General features: G+C 42.0%; 1 protein-coding gene across 9 annotated transcripts in view; it reads right to left on the bottom strand.

Moving 5' to 3' along the window:
* The window catches only part of LOC116977628 (phosphodiesterase 4D interacting protein), a 375,033-nt gene that overhangs the window by 114,280 nt on the left and 246,087 nt on the right, over nt 1-14,666 (bottom strand). For 4 of the 9 annotated variants that reach the window (XM_033028237.1, XM_033028238.1, XM_033028243.1 and 1 more), the window contains exons 1-6: nt 10,406-13,068; nt 6,056-6,193; nt 5,314-5,433; nt 4,187-4,279; nt 1,939-2,175; nt 1,121-1,279 (exon numbers count right to left, since the gene is read on the bottom strand). In XM_033028237.1, coding sequence (XP_032884128.1) covers nt 1,121-1,279; nt 1,939-2,175; nt 4,187-4,279; nt 5,314-5,433; nt 6,056-6,193; nt 10,406-11,581 — 1,923 coding nt within the window. In that variant the 5' untranslated portion in view covers nt 11,582-13,068. Of the gene's footprint in view, nt 1-1,120; nt 1,280-1,938; nt 2,176-4,186; nt 4,280-5,313; nt 5,434-6,055; nt 6,194-10,405; nt 13,070-14,666 lie in introns of those variants that run through there. The other 5 variants (XM_033028235.1, XM_033028236.1, XM_033028240.1 and 2 more) reach the window with 2 other exon arrangements.

The following is a 14,666-nucleotide window of genomic DNA, read 5'->3' as shown; positions in this document are numbered from 1 at the left end:
TACAGTAGCTACAATTAGTGGCTGGGTAGTTGTCCATATTGACTATAATGACTATATTGTCATTTGGTCTTTGGCAATGGGTTTATTCCTGAAATGTGTAGGAAGGAACTGCAGATGCCGGTTTTAACTGAAGATAAACCCAAAATGCTGGAGTAACTCAGAGGGTCAGGCAGCATCTCTGGAGAGAAGGAATGGGTAATGTTTCAGGTTGAGACCTTTCTTCAGACAAGTCGGGGAAAGAGAAACGACAGATATAGGCAGTGATGTAGAGAGATATAGAACAAATGAATGAAAGATATGAAAAAAAGTACCAATAATAAAGGAAACAGGCCATTGTTAGCCGTTTGTTAGATGAGAACAGGAACTTGGTGCGATTTGGGTGGGAAGGGATGAAGAGAGAGGGAGTGCAGAGCTTACTTGAAATTGGAGAAATCACTGGGTTGAATGTTGCCCAAGCGAAATATGAGATGCTGTTCCTCCTATTTGTGATTAGCCTCACTTATTCCTGAAAATCTTTATCCAACATTACTGTGGAAACCTTAACCAGATGGACTTCAACCGTTCAAGGTGGGTGACCTACTCAATGATAACAAATAATGGCTTTGCCAATGACGCTCACATCCCAAAAAATTAATATATTTAAAAACAATACGATAACACCTTCAATGATAGTGAAATCGAATTTGCTGCCCACATTAACCTATGATATCTACTCTATGCAAACACCAAAGCACATTTTTAGGCATATATTTATTAAAATAAACTTTCACATTGCCGTATTAAATCTGTCAATACATCCCAATGCATTGTACCTCCAACAGATTTCTCCTAAATTTCAAACTCCTCCCCCCCCCCCCCCCCACACACCATGTTTCAAGTAAAATCCATTTTCCAGGTAAAATCCTCACTCTGTGAAGTTTATGAGTTTATGTATATCAATAAAATAAGAACTGGCTGGTGTGGCTTGGAGCCCTAATGATCAGGAAAGTCCAGAATTTTATTTGGTCAAAGAAATGGGAGGGATGGGAAAACATCCTGGGGAATTGATTGAAAAGCAACTGGAACATTTATTAAACCAGAGAATAACTGGATTGTGCTGTCGCAAGCATTTAGTTTGTACCTGTAGGAAGTGTTCTTTGTCACATAGTCTATCTTTCAGACACAGGATGTTCTCCTCTTGGACGTGGACTTCACGTTGATGCTCTCTGTCCAAGGCTTGGTAGAGCTGCTCCTTTTCTAGCTGCTCCTGTCGTACCTGTCGCAGTGTGCTGCGCAGCTCCTAAAATAAACAGTAAATAGCCAAGGTTAATAGAAACAAAATGAGTTGCTGCATCAGCTGCCCATCAAACAAGCTGTGCATTGCATCTTATTTTATATGCTGCAGGACAACTAACTTTACCGTATTGTAAAATACACAGCAGACCATCTGCATCAGCAACCATTTTTAATGAACTTATGCAGGACGCTGGTGAGACTTGATGATACATTCTGTCAATAACAGAGTTTTCCTACCAAGCACCTAACTTCAAACCCAGCCATGTGAAAGCTTTTGTTGTTCACTTCAGACAGTCCAAATATTAGTTGCCACCAGAACTTGGCAGAAACATGCAACCTCAGTCTGGCAGGCCTGAGGTTTTTATGCAGTCGATGGAAAAGGTTACAGAGTGAACAACATACTTTTATACCGAGTTGCAGATGAGGCAGAATAGACTGTTTCCTAAGGCTAGTCTATGTATTGCAATTTCTGCTCCAGTGATGCAGACTCTTGACACCAGATGCCTCCAGTCCAAAATATAGACATGCCACAACTTAGTGAAAAGCAAAATAAAACCAAACTGGACAACAAAAAAAAAAATGTGATTACATTACATGCTGGGAAAATGCACCCTTAGGAAAAATAAAACAAGATGTCATTAAAATAAAACAGCCCACACTCACTTGATTGTGTTTGACGGTCGCCTCCTCTTGCTGCTGCATTTCTTGCAGATCGGTCTCCGTCAGCTCTTTCCTCCGTTTGACTTCAACCAACTCGTACTCCTTCTGGCGTATTAGCCTTATGTTTCGCTGTAGTTCCAATTGATTGGAAAAGGAGGTACTCTGAAGTTGCAGCAGCTCAGCCTGTTGTGCGTGTGTTGATGTCAACTGTCCATCAGCACTCTGACAGGATGAACAAAACTGTAATCCAGAGGAGACATGAGGGTATGTGGAGGAAATTAGAATGATGAATTGAGAACACACACGAACAACAATGTATTTTACATCATTTGCATTAATAGGATTTTTATTTACATTATTATTTTTCATTTCAAAACAGTGTAAACATTTCACTCCCTGAATTTATTTCCTCCACCATCAGATCAAAGTCATCAGACACTTAGCTACGTATCGACCTCTTTTTCCATCAGCCTAGCCGTTCTGATAGTGGCCTTTTTCAATCCAGTCACATCTCAAAGAAATAATTAAAAGAATTCTGCACTATTGAAAGCTCCTTTGTGGAGAGATGAGGTATGAAACAGTACTGTTTCCCTCTCACTCTCCGTAGCAGAACAGATGGTCTCATTGTCCTAGACTGCATTTATATCCGAGCTGCTTCATTATTTTAAAGCGAAATCTCCAACAATTCTCTCGTAACTTGACCCTGTCCATGATAAACCAGTTCACTTGATTGGTAAACCCGCGTTCACTTTTCCACTGATGCAGAGTGGCTGCAGTTTTCACTCTCTACAACTTGTCTAGCAGTTCCTTCCTCGGCTACTGAGACAACTCCCAAATCCATGACCTCAAGCACCAAAAATAAGGGCTACCCGCACAGGTGAACACCACCACCTGCATTCTCCACTACGTTGGATACCAATCATTCATCATTAATGGGTCTAAATCCTGGAACTCACAGATAAATGAAATTCAAAAAACTGCAGATGCTGGAATTCTGAAATAAAAAGCAGAAAATGGTTGAAAACACTCAGAAGGTCAGCATTGTTATGGACAAGTTGGAAACTGAGTCAAGGAGGCAGGAAGGAAGCTTATGGAATAGCATCTCACTGTCGTCATAGCACGTTGCAGCTTTCAAATGATAGGTAGTTCTGCTACAACAGGATAATTACTTTGCTAAGAAACTTAATGTTATAAAAAGTCAAGTTATAGCAGAACAGCCTGCAGATGCCTTAAAAGCACAGATTTAAATCGTTTTTCCCAATTTCATGACACCAATGTGGTCTGCATAATATAAAGTGTTCCCCACTCAATCAATAGTTATATAACCAATTCGCAGTATAGAAATATGTTCTGCTGGAATTTGTTGTAACTCACTTTCTCTAGTTGGATTAAAGCAATAATAATCTAGTCGTACATTTACAATGCAAGCTCACTTTTCCCCCTTTCAATCAGCAGAGCTCAACCTGCTGAGTAAAGTCCAGAGCACTGCATTTTGTAATGTTAATGTTTATTTGTGCTCTCTAACTAGTCTTTCAGAGCCTGTGCATTCATTTGTTCATACTCCAAATGTTCTCATCAACCTACTAACTGGACACCTTATCCCCACAGCAATCATGGTCTCACCAAATGATATTCCTCGTGTCCTATTCATTTGTCTCCAAGTCTCTCTGCAACTTAAAACTAACTTGTCTTCTCTCTTTCCCAGTTCTGACAAAAGGTCTTTGAAACATTATGTGTCTTATTCCACTGACGGCACTGAATGGTTCCCATCATCTTCTGCTTTTATTCATGAAACTGTCTTCTCAGCAGCACAGTGGGAATACCTTCACCAGAAGCACTGCAGTTGTTCAAGCTCACTGCCCTCTTCCAAAAATAGGATGGGCAAATGATGCTGACCTTGCCATCAATATCCAGCTCCCCCAAAATGAATATATTAAAAAAACAACCTTCCATAATAATATAATACATTTAACAATCTATGCGGAGATCCAGGGAATGACTGTCAAGAAGGATCAAAATGCAGTTATCAAGAATGAGAACTCTGGCAATGCCGTTTCCCTCCTTAGACAAGGAATCAATTGTGCTGCACGTTAGGATAAAGGGAAGCAAGCTTTAGACATGATAATCAAATTTTAAACAGTTTGGGGAGTTTAAGGGCATTAGTAGGAACATGAATAAAAAAAATAAACATTTGCAGTACGATATATAATTCAATGCTGTTATTTATATTATAATTTCACTTGCAGTTTACCTTCAGATTTTCAAGCTGATTTCTGTAAATCATCTCCGTTAGCTTGGCTTCCGTTTCATTCTGACCATCAACCACATGATAAAGCTCTTGGATCTAGAGAGTGAAAGACTGGAATATGCCACCAATAAAAAGATCCACATGGCACAGGCTCTTATTGAAAGCCATTAACTTTCACTGATTGCTGCTTCTGGTGTTAGAGCACAGAAGTGATTTGCTCACGAGGAGGCAAAGTTAGAAAATCTCCCCAATATATATCTGCAACTTTGCTTATGCTCCCCCCCCCCCCCCCCCCCATTTGGAAACAATTGCTCTTCCTATTCATTTTTTTTCTCTAGGATTTATTCAGAGGTATTACATTACCGGTTCAGTATGAGGCATCAATGCTGGATGGATGGAGGGATTGGTGAACCAGCTTGAAAAATAGTCATATTAAGGTTCTGATCCAGTATGCTCAGGTTGACAAGACTGCATTAGGATCTTTTTTTTTTTACACAATTACGCAATTCCTAGAAAGGGCTAAATGGATACTGATAGAGGAATTTTGATACAGCAACACAGCAGTGCGGTGATGCAGCAATAGAGTTGCTACCTTATAGTGCCAGAGACCCAGGTTTAATCCTGACTACAAGTGCTCTGTATGGTGTTTGTACATTCTCCCCGTGACCTGTGTGGATTTTCTCTGGGATCTCCAGTTTCCCCCTGCACTCCAAAGTCGTACAGGTTTGTAGGTTAATTGGCTTGGTAAAATTGTAAATTGTCCCTAGTGTGTGTAGGATAGTGTTAGTGTGCAGGGATCACTGGTCTGCACAGACTCGGTGGGCCAAAGGGCCTGGTTCCACGCTGTATCTCTAAACTAAACACATAATAACCATGCCACTGACCATAGGAGATAGAATTAAAATAATTGGCAAGGAACAAGCGAGGAATTATACCCTCCTCTCCAGAAAAGAGGGAAATTACAATCTGCAACCAACTACTGACAGGATGGTCAAAGCAGATTCTATTTGAAATTTTCAAAGAGCATTTTATATACAATTTAACCCGATTAATTTTCAATCTCCATAACTTTGCAGGATTCCTCCAGTTGGTTCAGTGGATGATATTTTTCCACCTGTGGCTATATTTACCTCCTTGTCTTTGTTTTTCAATGCCTCGCTCAGCCCCAGCTGGTCACGTTCTTGCTTCTGTGACTTACAGTGCATTGCCTTCAACTCACTTTCCATTTCATTTAGATTCTCCTGCAACATCTGGGAAAATGAAGCAATGAGAGATAAACAGCACGCTTGTAAAATGTACACCATTTAATTGTATAATTACCTGGACTGCATTGGTTAATTTTACTCTTCACAGGAACAGAATATACCAATAACCTCCCTATCCCCAATTCATAGGAAATTTGGCAGTGGATTTTACAAAGTAAAACAACGAACCCTTAATAGCTTTGAATTTAGATCAAGAATTCAAGATTATATGGATGTCCTTTGCTCAATTATCCCATCCGACTTTAGTTGCAGTTTAACTTTGTGTTTGCCTAACTCTTAAAGAGTTAACGGAATATTCAATTTTTTCAACACAGAGGTGATAAAATTGTGATACACCATGTGGATCATAAAATCTACCAGTCATTTGGTAGTTGATGTAATTTGGCACCTGATTACAGAGGTTAACACATAACATGCTTGCAGGTTATACTGGAAATTATAGATTCAGGACAGATTATAATGATAAACCAACGCCAAATAAAAATAACAGCACACAAGTTTTCCCTTCAAAATCAGCAACAACAGCAGAATTTGTCAATGAACAATTTGCATCTGCATGCCATTCATACCACAAACATCCACTACTCCTCATAATATGCCATCTCACCTTGTTAGCAGATTCCAAATCTTGAATTCTCTCCTGTAACCCATGCACTTGGACCTGGGCTTTCCGTAACTCGTCGACACACTGACCAGCCGCCGACTCATACTGGTTCAATTGCTGCTGCTGTTCCCCAATTAGATTCTGGAAATTAAATGATCAAACCTTTAATTGGTTAAATACTTCAACACTATGACAAAGCAATGCAATCCGTTCAGTCGGCCTGTTCAGTGCAAAGCTCCATTTGGTAACAAACAATTTCATTATTTCTCAAGATCCACCTTGGCTGTCTAGAATAAAAACAAAATCAAGGAATTCAAAGAAAACTCAATAGATACAAGTAAAATAAATCTGCGTTGAAAACACAAACTTGGATCCAACTGTCTAGCTGTTATCCCAGTTTGGATATCAGTAGAGTATAATTTATTTAAAATGTAGTGAGGAAAAGAGAAAACTTGGGTGTTTCAATCTAGCATAAACATGTGCTATGTTACAGACTATATTTAAAGGTGCAGGAAAACACAATTCAGCATGGGTAGAAATCAGCCTAAATGGTTCAGTGTCATGTGAGGTTACATTTATCCAATGATAAGCATGAACACATATGAAGTGTTTTGGAATACAATCTCATTTAAGTTAAAAACATTGTGTTGCTTTTCTCATTACTCTGTTAGCAAGTAAATAAGGGCTGCAAGCCAAATGACTGATCTAGTTAAATATAAAAGTTATCAGCAATATTTTTAGCTAAAAACCCAAAATATCCCCACAGCTGGCATGTAGCAGTGTAGCTATATTACTTGAAATGGAATGAGCAGAATAGTACATGTACACCAGCTGACCTGTTTTACATTACCACAACCTACCTCCAACAGTCTAGCCATATGGAGCACTGCATGATGGAATGGGTATATAGGGGGGGAAAATAGATCTGAGTGTTCAGCAGGTGAGAGCTTTACTTTGGAGTTTAAAGAGTACAGAAACAGGCCCTTTGGCCCACCGAGTCTGCGCCGACCAGCGATCACCCATACAATAACACTATCCTACACACTAGGATTAATTTACAGTTTTTACCGAAGCCAATTAACCTACAAATCTGTACGTCTTTGGAGCGTGGAAGGAAACCAGAGCACCTGAAGAAACCCCACAAGGTTTCAGGGAGAACGTACAAACTCCGTACAGAGAGCACCCGTAGTCAGGATCGAACCCGGGTCTCTGGCGCTGTAAGGCAGCAACTCTACCGCTGCGCTACTGTGCAACCCTATGTCCATAGTAAATGTAAACGGTCTTTACTGTTTACCGCTGCATGATGGAAAGGTCCCGACAGTTTGTGAATATTAGTCCATTTTCAATCAAGCAGTCTTGTATTTTCTCTCTTCTTGCACAAAAGGGCAAGCAATGAATTGGACCCTGACAAAGGTAAAACTGTTAAAAGCCCTAGTTATTGCTAGCCTCTTGCCATTTTTCATGCCAGCATGATCACAACCTGCAATTCAGTCATATAACGGAAACACAAGGTTAAGATTGAGAATTTGACTTGGAAATTGAATAATGGCAGTTGTAATAATTTAGTTTCAAAAATCTCACTGAACCAGCCATAATACATTTTAATAACAAAATCTATTCCAATAGAGTATTGTGTAGGAAAGAACTGCAGATGCTGATTTAAACTGAAGATAGACACAAAATGCTGGAGTAGCTCAGCAGGACAGGCAGCATCTCTGGATAAAAGGAATGGGTGACATTTCGGGTCGAGACCCTCCTTCAGACAATAGATGTATTGTTTATATTACAGCAGTTGTAACACAGGTTTGATTGAAAGAACTGCAATTTAGAAGAGCAGAAAATACCCAAAAGATGCACCGAAAGATGATAATTTGAGTCTATGTACAAAACTTCTTATCAGCATCTTTCAGTTACAGGAAAGTTTGCGCATTTATATGTTTTTTCTCCACATGTTTTTCTTTCACCTCCCCTCATTATAATCAGTTAATCCACAGCTATTCAGTGCTGATTGAGCCAGCAGGATCGACATATAGAGGGGATTCCCATCTCATCTGAATAATAATTGACCAAAAAGGGAAATGATAAAAGACAAAAATATCAGCGCACAAATTTCAAAAGATCATATGCGTCGTGAAATTCGTACAATTGATCGCTTCAACCTGGGGACAGCTATGTCACTACAAACTCCCAGACTAGGTGTTGTGCCCTCTAATAAACGGACATAATTAAAGGTCAGCAGTAGGTTACTGAACCTCGATTATGTTATTCAATCTGAAAGAGCGCATAAACTGGCTGTAATTTATCACAAACAGCAAGTGCTTTCCAATAGCTATGAAGACCCTTCTACCAAACATTGGAGACAGGCATCATTCAATTGTGCAAGGGCAATTAAAGCAGTTTTGCTTATTGTTGCTTCTGTTTCTCATTTTAGAAATGGCTGGAAAAACTCAGCAAGTCAACATTCTGTAAAAAATATCAAGCTTGATGACTCGGCTTGATATTACTGGCTGCTGGTGTCTTGAATTATGGTTCTCCAGAGTTTTGATCTTTGATGTGCCTCGTTCACTATTTTTCCAATAGCAAGGATAACACAAAAGCAGAAAATGCTGGAAAAACACAACATTTCAGACAGGCCTACACATCACATCACGATGAATTAGACTTTGCCTAACGTTGATTCTTGGGTTCTAATCAAAGTCTATCATCAGGAAATATGAAATGAGTTCGGGGCATCTCAATCCATTTCCAAGAGGGCAAGTGTCTCCAGTAGAAGATTGGCACTGATATGCAAAAAGGGACTGATATGGGATGTTGTACTTTGCTGCATGGAGACAGCAGTTTGTAAGAGGCCAGAATTTTAGCAGCCATGCAGTTGCATTCCATGAACTTCACAACTTTGTTTGGAAAGCCAGCCCGCTAATACCTCCAACATTACTTGCTGCATCCCCACTCCAGTGTATAAAAATAAAAAGCCCTGTGGTGATAGTTAAACTCTTCCATTCTCCAGTACTAACATGACCCAAGTGCAATATTATTTGTCAGAATGGATACTGATCAATTGTATATATTTAAAAAATAATGTGCCAAGGCCTTGGGAATAAAACAGGATGTAGGATACTTAATTTACTCCACATCCCACATTTATTCCCCTATATTCTTCGATCTGAAGACTCGACATGAAATCTGAGCATACGAAGGAAGATTACAATGCAACCAAGTAAAAGCATTGAAGGGATTCTTATGGGCCTGTCTCACTTAGGCGACTGCAGGAGACGCTACAGTCGCCACATGGTTGCCACATGTTCGCTGGTGGTCGCCTTCATGGTCGTGAGGAGTTCCCACATTCTGGGAACTAGTCGTGGCCTCATTATGGTCGCCAAGAATTTTTCAACACATTGAAAAATTAGCAGCGACTGGAATAAAGCCGCCATGCAGAGTAGCGAGGATGCTCAAGCCATAGGTGGGTCACAAGGAGGTCCTAGTGGGTTGCCAGGAGGTCGAAGGTTCTCTTAGGTTCTGGTAGACTGTAGCCGGTGCTGACCGGTGAATTTCATTGACTTATTGCGGAAAGAAAAACATAACCAGCAGTTTTCAGAACCAAAGATAACCGACCGGTAATGTTAAATGTGCGCCGAACTTCACAGCCATGTATCTCTGGCTTCTTAAATGTTGTCTGGCTTCTTAACAGTTGTCTCCACTCCTTCTCTCTCCCCCCCCTCTTTTAAAGGACTTACCGTACACTGTGCTAGCCGTCTTAATTACAGCGCCAACCTTCCTGTTCATCGCGGTGTGTGTCTGCATCACCTTGGCTTTGCACCGTGTGAATTTCAGACAGCGCTCCCCCCGCTTGCCCTGGCCCCCGCCTTTGCGGGGGGGTGTGTGTGTGTGTGTGTTCCACTCTGATAGTCGCCGTTCCAGTTGCTGGTTTTTCAGGCGACTGCCGGCAACTTGACAGTCGCCTGAAAAATCGCCTAAGTGGGACAGGCCCATTAGAATACTTAGACTTGCCTAGACAGTGCCATCCGTTTATCTGTGTGGATTAGAATCTTTCACTGGATCATATGAACATGGAACAAGCTTTTATTTATAATACAGCACGGAAGCATAATGTCATGAAACACTCACTATCTCACTCTGAATTGTTTATGTGCATCTATTTAAATTGAAGGGGAAAATAGTGTGCAAGGGGGCTTAGTGGACAGTTGAAAAGAAATACCACATGGCAATTAAAAAAATGTTACCCATGGATTTGTCTGGAAATACAAGCTTACTTTGACTCCTGCAAAATAGTTTAGAGGTGCCCGGAGACAACTGGAAAAAATAAAATACCCTAAGCAGTCATTATTCAAGTACCTGCGTACGAATTGGAATATATTCATCAAGGACGTCCTGTAGAAGGTCTTCAAGATCTGCCATATCATCGAGGTTCAGGTGCATCCTGGGAGCTTCTGTGAATCTATTGATAAATTCATAACTACTGTTCTGCAGGTGAGATCTGAAAATCCCATCCCCCAAACTACCACTCGACTGAGAGCCCGAGAGAGTTGTCTTAACAGGAATTGGTAACTTGCTGCCCTTTGGGCTTTGTACTGGTCTGTATTCAACATTGCTCACTAAGCTGAGCACAAAGTCCAGCCTTTGAGCATGCAATGAAGGATTCAAGACTTGACCATCAGAGAAATCTGATTTGGGACTTTTGTCATCTTTAACACTTTTTTCTCCTTGTGTCGCTTGTCTACTGGATGCTGGACAGGACTCTCCTGCTGTCCGGAGAGACTCCACAGAAGAGGCTGGAGACATTTTATCCAGAGAGTCAGCATAGACAGAAGTCCTAGATTCACATGGACCGATAGACATAGTTTCATGAATGACTGGCATTGCAAGTCCTTCCTCAGCAGTTACACTGCCAATAGCACTACTTCCACACCTGGCGGATGCATCACAAGGAACAGTCTTTGCTAGCTTTCGAGGAACCTTGCAAACTGCCTCATAGTCCGCATCGTTCACACGCAATGCTGAGCAGCTGCGGCATTTCCGGGACTTGACGGTTGAGGTTTCTGAAGTCTGACAGCTGTGAGTTTCCATAGCTTCCTCCCCATGTTCTGTCCAAGATTCATATCCTGAATAGACAAAATCATCCTGCAGCAGAGCATGGTATCGTACATCAGGTAGGTCTGAAATATCCACTGCAACATCCTCCCCCTTGGCATCAGTGCTCGGTTCTTCATTGGTTTTATGATAAAGGCTGGCAATGCAATGCTTGATCCGATCCTTTTCTGCAAGCAGCTTCTGTAAACGTTCAATGGACAGGGCCTCAATCCTTGCAATGACTGTATCAAACCTGTAGACACGATCCAACATGAAAGCACACTTGCTGCAAGCAAACTCTGCCTTCCCATCTCGGGATACCTCTTTGCTCAAGACATGGGATAGAATGACCTGAAGATTCAGTTTGGAAGCTGTGTGAAAGATCCATCGTCTCTGGTTACCATACAGCTCCCGGGCACAAATCCTGCAAACGTCCTTCATTCTGGTGCCCACTCTTGTGATGACTGCACAGAGTGATGAAGTATACAAAGTCAAGATTAAAACTTAAATAAACGTTGCAATCTTCATTTATCCTACAATGTAAGGTTTTGCCGTTTGTCCAGTTTTCTCAATGTCAAAAAGTCAACTTGTTTGTACCATTAATAAATTAATGATTCAGAAGTGTAGTCTGAAATAATAAGACAGGAGGAATTTAACCTTCAAATCCCTACATTTATTTTTTATTTTGGTCTGTAATTCAGTTCGATGAATGGTTCTCTTTCTGGCACCAGTTCAGATAAATCGTGGTGTGGGCGCGATCTGGAACCATCTACGGTGTAGAATGAACGCCTTACATCTCCATACAAATATCACGCCTTTAAAAATCTTCTTTTAAACATAAATACTCTGCAATAAAATATTAATGATAAATCAGCACCTCTTATAACTCCCTAATATGTTCTGTTATATATTCTCCGTTAAGCGATTCATAATATATTAAATGTAATTCCGGGTGAATTAAAAAGCAATCTGTGCTCGGGGGATTTCCGTGATTTCTGTTTTCGTCCCAACCCTCCGGGTTTTTGAATTTGGGGAATATTCGGGATTCAAATCAGCCAGTAACATCACGATCAATAGAGAAAACAACGGGGCCGGGAAATGCACAGTAGTCCGTATTGTTCAGGAGAATGTCCTTGCCCGATGGATAAACACTGGATAAATTGCGAGAAGCGCTCCTCTTCTGCCCCGGTAATTTCGGCCATATCACGCCCCGAGGGAGACAGACAGACAGACAGATGATGCGACCGCCGCCCGTGTTCCTCGTCTTCACAGAGATGGAGGGATAGGAATTATCAGACCAGAGGCACCGCCCTTTACGCCTCAACAAAGCCGCTGCCGCCGGGTAACGGGACAGACTGTCGAGGATTCTCCATGCCGGTATCGGGTGAAATCAGGTGCCGTAAGGTGGGATTCCTGGGTTCAACGCCCGCCTCTCCTAGACGGGAAGCCGCTGTTGCAACTCCTAACCCGGCAGTGATGTGGCAACAATGTAGCCGAGAGCGACTCCGGCTTCCAGGGACCTGGGACCAACCACGTCGTTTCGGGGGAGAGTCCGCCTCATCTATTCGCATTAAACTCAACACGGCGTCACACGCCTCGGTGCCAAGTACAAGTTTACAAAAATAATCCTATATTCAATTTCCGGTGGTCTTTAACGACGTTAAAGATTCAGAAATCCTCTTTAAGGAAAGGAGTGACCTTCATTGGCACCCGTCTGGGCGGTGGTAGAGCTCTCTTCCCAGCAGCGCGGCCGCGACTAACAATCACCTCGTCTGTCTGTCTGTCTGTCGGCCGGCGATGTATTTACTGCCCCGGCTTTGATGTAGCGCCTCTGCCTCCCGAAGAGCAGTTTACACGCAGAAATATACTTTGTACAGCAATCCCTTTGTACTCATCGCGAATTAGACCATCACCGCTGCCAGTTTCAACGAGCCAGTTTTGACACAGAAAATCCACGCCGCGTTGTTGGCGCGCATTGTAGGAAAATCTCCAACAATTCACACTGCAATCGTTTTAAAAATACAACTGAACGTCTATTCTCTCAGTCCCCAAAATGCCGAGAGTCTTTATGGAACGTCCCTATTTTCTTAATCCTACGTTTGATTAAAAAAACAACTAAATCCTACCAGATTCTGATAAGTACCTTTGGCAGAAGTAAATATTATTGTGTATTCAGCTGGCTATACTCAGCACGTAAAACACACGTTTTTCAACGGCTTTAGCACCCTTCAACATCTTTGCGGTCAAAAATGCAATCACTACAGATAAACAAAGAGCAGACATTCTGCACAAGGCAAGAGTCTACTCACCAATGGCAACAAAGGCACATACTAGTCTAGAAGTAAAAATAAAGAAGTGCAGATGCTGGTTAATACACAAAAGGACACAACGTGCTCGAGTAATAGCTGAGTCTCACGTTGCGAGTTGACACAAGAGGTAACCCGAGTTAAAACTCGTGGTAATAACGTACGATTAACGTACGGAACTCGTGGACGCAACTTAGAGACTCGTGACGCTAACGGCAGGTACTCGTGTAACTTGTCGACTCTAGCAAAAAATCAAACATGTTTGAAATTTTCCACGAGTCAATTTTACTCTTGTGGTTAACAATTGAAACATTTTAACTCGTTGTAATAACGTAGTGGCCCGTGCGTTTACTTTAGTGTATCGTGAGTCTACCGTGCGAACTCTTTAACTCAGCGGGCAGGCAGCAGCAGTTTCCCAGCGACAATCACCTGCCATAACGCGAGAGAGATCACGCACTGTTGTAGGTCTCCTTTGCACGTCGGTGTTTCTGTCTTTCTCCACTCATTGTTGGCCCTATCTGTCACCACCCCCACCTACACCCCTCTGCTTCCCGGCCATGTGTGTGACCCCTTCCCTCCCCTCTCCAGCTCCCCGCCCATTGCACCGGCGTGGGGGCTTTGCACTGTCTTCACGTCGGCGATGCCAACAGGTCAGTGCCAGTCGCCCCGGGGAAGTCGCTCCTTTCAATTCGCTCTCAACTCCAGTCCCGTCCCGACCCCCTGGGAAACTGAAGGGAGCGACTGTAGACAGAATGATTGGGAATTTATCCTTAAGCATATGAGTGGGGAAGAAGCTGTGCTTGAATCTGCTTGTGTCTAATTTCAAGTTTTGTATCTGCCTGACAGGATTGGAGCGAAGAGAGAATGTGTGAGCGGCCCTTGATTATGTTGGCTGCTTTCCCAAGGCAGGATGAAGTATGAATGGAATCGGTGGGGTTGACATTGGTTTGCGTGATGGATTGGGCTGCATTCACAGCCTTTGCCATGCCAAGCTGTGAAGCATCCTCATAGGATGCAATACAATACAATACAATACGGTTTTATTCAATTCAAGTTAAATGAATTTGCCAGCAGCGGTACAATGATAAAGAACACACAATACACAATAATAATTTAACACAAACATCCACCACAGCATTCATCACTGTGGTGGAAGGCACAAAATTTGGCCAGTCCTCCTCCATTTTCCCCCGTGGTCGGGACCTTAACCCTCCGCAGCG

Source organism: Amblyraja radiata, chromosome 10 (assembly GCF_010909765.2).
Source record: "Amblyraja radiata isolate CabotCenter1 chromosome 10, sAmbRad1.1.pri, whole genome shotgun sequence".
Lineage (NCBI taxonomy): Eukaryota > Metazoa > Chordata > Chondrichthyes > Rajiformes > Rajidae > Amblyraja > Amblyraja radiata.
The sequence above is the reverse complement of the archived record's forward strand: the minus strand, read 5'-3'. Positions and strand labels throughout refer to the sequence as shown.